We start from the raw sequence: 4,457 nt of genomic DNA on the forward strand, positions 1-4,457 counted from the left end.
AGGAAAGTCTTCCTGAATGAGAACTATAAATGGGGTAGATAAAAGTGAGGATGGAGTTAGAAGAAGCAGAACATATAAAAGACCACAGAGAAAGAAGAACAGGCACAGAGACAAGCATTTGATCCAGTATTAGCAGAGAAAGCAGGGCACATACTTGTGTGAATCTTTCAGGCAGTGGGAAATTATTATCTGCAATCAAGTAAATACTGTGCTCAAAAGTGTCTTTAGGAAACATGACTTCTATATGGAGGCTGCTTTCTAGACTGGGAGGACTGCAGACTAGTTACAGGGAGTGGGGCAAGTGTTTGGATAAGTGGATCTGAAGTCAGCCTGGAAACAATGTAGATGACAAATATAGATTTGGGAGGGACTAGCACATGCCCACTAAGTGAAGCCCAGGCAGTGTACCAGATTAGTTAGGCTGAGTGGGTGGTGAGGAGGCCCATAGGAAACACCAACAGTAAGCCATCCTGCTGGGACAGAGTAACGCTTGATGAGACTGGAAAGGAAGGCCAGAAAACAAGAGAAGAACCAGTGGAGGGTAGAGAAATGAAACCTAAAGAAGTATTTATGGAAGGACTGACTTTGAAGGAAAGAAGAAAGAACAGTAAGTGGTGGGACAGGTTAGTAGAATAAGATATTTTTATGAGAGCTGAGGAGGTAGGAGAGAAAGGGGATTCAGAAAATAGATGGGGAAATTATTCTTTTAGACATATGTACATACATACATACTTAAACACATATGCATATATATACATATGCACATATGCAAAGATATGTGTCTCTGTGTGTTTATCCAGCTGGTTTTAAAAATAATTTAAGATCACACACACACAAAAGTAACTATGTGAGATGATGGATGTTAATTAACTTGATTGTGGCAATAATTTCACAGATGTATGCATATTCTAAATCACCACATTGTATATTTTAAATATATACAATTTTGTATTTGCCAATTATTCAAAAAATTGCATTTAAAAAACAAACTGGAGATTTATTTTGAGAAAATTGATGTTTTAACAATTATTTGGTCCTCTGACTTGTGTACATGGTGTACATCTTCATCTATTTATGTTCTAAAAAATCTCTGCCACATTTTGTAGTCCTCAGTGTAGAGGCTTTGCAAATTTCAATTACATTTATTTTTTAAGTATGTGATTTTAACATATATTTTGTATGCTTTTATGTTTGTATTAAAATGGAACTTCTAAAATGTAATTTTCCAGTTTGCTGCCAGTATAGAAAATTATAACTGATTTATATTATCTCTAAATAAATAAATAAAATAACTTGAAGGAGCTTTTTTATGGCTAGGTAATGTAAAATATATTCTGGTTCTGATAAATGAACCACTGAAACACAGGAGAAACATTCATACCACTTTGTCTAAAACTGGAGGAAATGAGAGAAGAATGGGTGCAGAGATAAGATAAAGGTATGAGAGTGGAATAATAATATGAGGAGTTGGCTTCTGACAAAATTGAAGTCTGGGTAATATAGGAGGAAAGTTCTGTTGAGAGAGGAATAGGAATTTGGGCAGTGGTAAAAGTTATATGTTTATTGTGAGGATAATTGGATGGGACTAAGGTGTCAAGTGGCCTAATTTGTAGTAAAGACTATTTGTATGGTCGATATTTTCTCCACATCCTGACCATGTGAGCTGAGGATAACAGTGGTTAGATTTAGTGGAAGTCTGAGCATTTCCGGAGAGAATGCTGCAGAAACCAGTTGGAACTGAGAAGCTATTGATCCTAGCAGAAGGGATGGGCATTTAGACTACATAGGAAAGAAAGGTAAAAAGTTCTTGTCTCAGTGGCTCACAAACCTTAGCATGACTCAGAGTCAGCTGGTAGCCTTGCTAAAAAGTATATTGCTGCCTCCAAATCCAGTTAGTGATTCGTTGGATTTGTGGTAGGGTTCAAGAATCTGCAGGTTCCCTGATGATGCTGATGACACTAGTCTGAGGACCTCACCTTCTGAAGCATTATTCCATACCTTTCTTCTTCTTCCCGATGATAGCACCATGTTTCAGAGACAGATGGGTGACTCAGGGAGCACCACACAACTTAATAAGGCTCCCAAAGACAAAATTTAATGTAATATACCAGTGGGACAACAATTACGCTCATTTTAAAGATAAGAAAAATGTTACTTAGAAAACTGACAGTGGAGTTGTCCAAAATCACTCAGTCTAGTTGATACAGCAGACCCAGGTTGGTGTTTTGTTTTGTTTTGTTTCACATAATATCTAGTGTTCTTTCTATTTTTTTAAAAGATTTTATTTATTTATTCAGGAGAGTCAGAGAGAAAGAGAGAGAGAGAGAGGGAGGGAGGGAGGGAGAGACACAGGAAGAGGGAGAGGCAGGCTCCATGCAGGGAGCCTGATGTGGGACTCGATTCCGGGACTCCAGGATCATGCCCTGGGCTGAAGGCAGGTGCTAAACCACCGAGCCACCCAGGGATCCCCTCCAGTATTCTTTCTAAATGTCGTGGCTGCCTTGACTGCCTCCATCTTTGTCAGAGCATCTGTGATAGGGGGGAAAGAGATGTAATATCTGCAGTGGATTGCATTGTCCCCAATCCTACGCTTCCACGAGATGTGCTATGCAGAGGCAGTTGCTCTGTGGTGTGGCCCTTCTGTGCAGAGCCTGGGCCTCTTGCAGAGCTCATCACCGTTCACATACCTATAGAGGGCAGCCTGGGTGGCTCAGCGGTTTAGCACCGCCTTCAGCCTAGGGCATGATCCTGGAGTTGCAGGATCAAGTCCCACGTCAGGCTCCCTGCATGGAGCCTGCTTCTCCCTCTGCCTGTGTCTCTGCCTCTTTCTCTCCTCTCTGTGTATTCTCATGAATAAATAAATAAAATCTTTAAAAAAATAAATAAATAAACTTAAAAAAAAACACCCATACCTATAGAGATTATAGAGATTGTTTTTGGTGTTATAGCTATTCCTGTTCTTTTCAGAACCTGTGGTACTCTACTGAGTCTGGCAATGTCTTTAAACCCTATGAAAGTCCTAGAACCATATTAAAAGCCTCTGAATAAGAGCACAGAGTCTTTCTGTGGGCAGGGTCTATAACTGTGCACATTGTGCAGAGCCTCTGTATAAGTATCCAAAGAGAATATACCTGTGCAAAGCCCATAGGGGTTGTAGGATCTGTGAGTGTGTGCAGACCATGTGGCTGCTTGCAAGCCTTTATGTGCACTCTGCTGGTATATACAAAGTCTGAAGCTAGGTTGCCTCTCTGCACAGGTGAAGAAAATCATGGCCCTTTCATCTGCCACCAGCCCAGCTGCTGTGAATGACTCTGACACTCGAGTGGCCGGTTGCCTCCTCATTGGCATCCCTGGGCTGGAGCATCTGCACATCTGGCTCTCCATCCCCTTCTGTACTATGTATGCAGCTGCCCTGGCAGGCAATGGCATTTTAATTTGTGTCATCCTCTCCCAGCCAAGCCTGCATGAGCCCATGTACATATTCCTGTCCATGTTGGCCAGTGCGGATATCTTGCTCTCCACTTCCACCATGCCCAAAGCACTGGCCAACTTCTGGCTGGGTTCAAGCCATATTTCCTTCGATGGCTGCCTCACCCAGATGTTCTTCATCCATTTCCTCTTCGTGGCTGACTCTGCGGTCCTGCTGGCCATGGCCTTTGACCGCTTTGTGGCTATCTGCTACCCTCTGCGATATTCCACAATCCTGACGAAGACGGTCATTGGGAAGATCGTTGCTGCCACCCTGACCCGCAGCTTCATCATCATGTTTCCATCAGTCTTTCTTCTCAAGCGCCTGCACTATTGCCGGATAAACATCATTGCACACACTTTTTGTGAGCACATGGGCATCGCCCGTCTGTCCTGTTCTGATATCTCCATCAATATCTGGTATGGGTTGGCAGCTGCTCTACTCTCCACAGGCCTGGACATCATCCTTATCACTGTTTCCTACATTCACATCCTCCAAGCTGTCTTCCACCTCCCTTCTCAAAATGCCCGGTCCAAGGCCCTGAGCACGTGTGGCTCCCATGTCTGTGTCATCCTACTCTTCTATATCCCTGCCCTCTTCTCTGTCTTTGCCTACAGATTTGGTAGGAAACGCATCCCACGCTATGTCCATATCCTCTTGGCTAACCTCTATGTGGTCATCCCACCTATGCTCAATCCCATTATTTATGGAGTGAGGACCAAGCAGATTTGGGAAGGGGTTAAACAGATGTTTTCACATCTTGTCCAGGAATCTAAATAAATGTTCCTAACTTGACCTCAACTTAATCCCTTTTTTTATCTATCAGTCGTTCCTATATTCACACTATCCTCATATCCACATCTTCCAAGTATTGCCGTGTTATTATCATCTATGTCCTAATTTATTTAAGTACACGCTCTACTCAAATCTCCCTTTGCTTTCTTTTTTTAGAAATCTACAGTAATACCCACCCCACTTACTTCCACCT

At 42.3% G+C, this 4,457-nt stretch overlaps 1 protein-coding gene across 1 annotated transcript; it reads left to right on the forward strand.

Moving 5' to 3' along the window:
- The first annotated feature begins 493 nt into the window (after positions 1–493).
- LOC112667362 (olfactory receptor 52B6) lies at positions 494–4,249 on the forward strand. Its single transcript, XM_025458941.2, has 2 exons — positions 494–541; positions 3,257–4,249. The coding sequence occupies exons 1-2, from the start codon at positions 494–496 to the stop codon at positions 4,247–4,249; spliced, it is 1,041 nt and encodes a 346-aa protein (XP_025314726.1).
- Positions 4,250–4,457: the final 208 nt, after the last annotated feature.

The sequence above is a fragment of the Canis lupus genome, chromosome 21 (assembly GCF_003254725.2).
Source record: "Canis lupus dingo isolate Sandy chromosome 21, ASM325472v2, whole genome shotgun sequence".
Classification (NCBI taxonomy): Eukaryota; Metazoa; Chordata; class Mammalia; order Carnivora; family Canidae; genus Canis; species Canis lupus.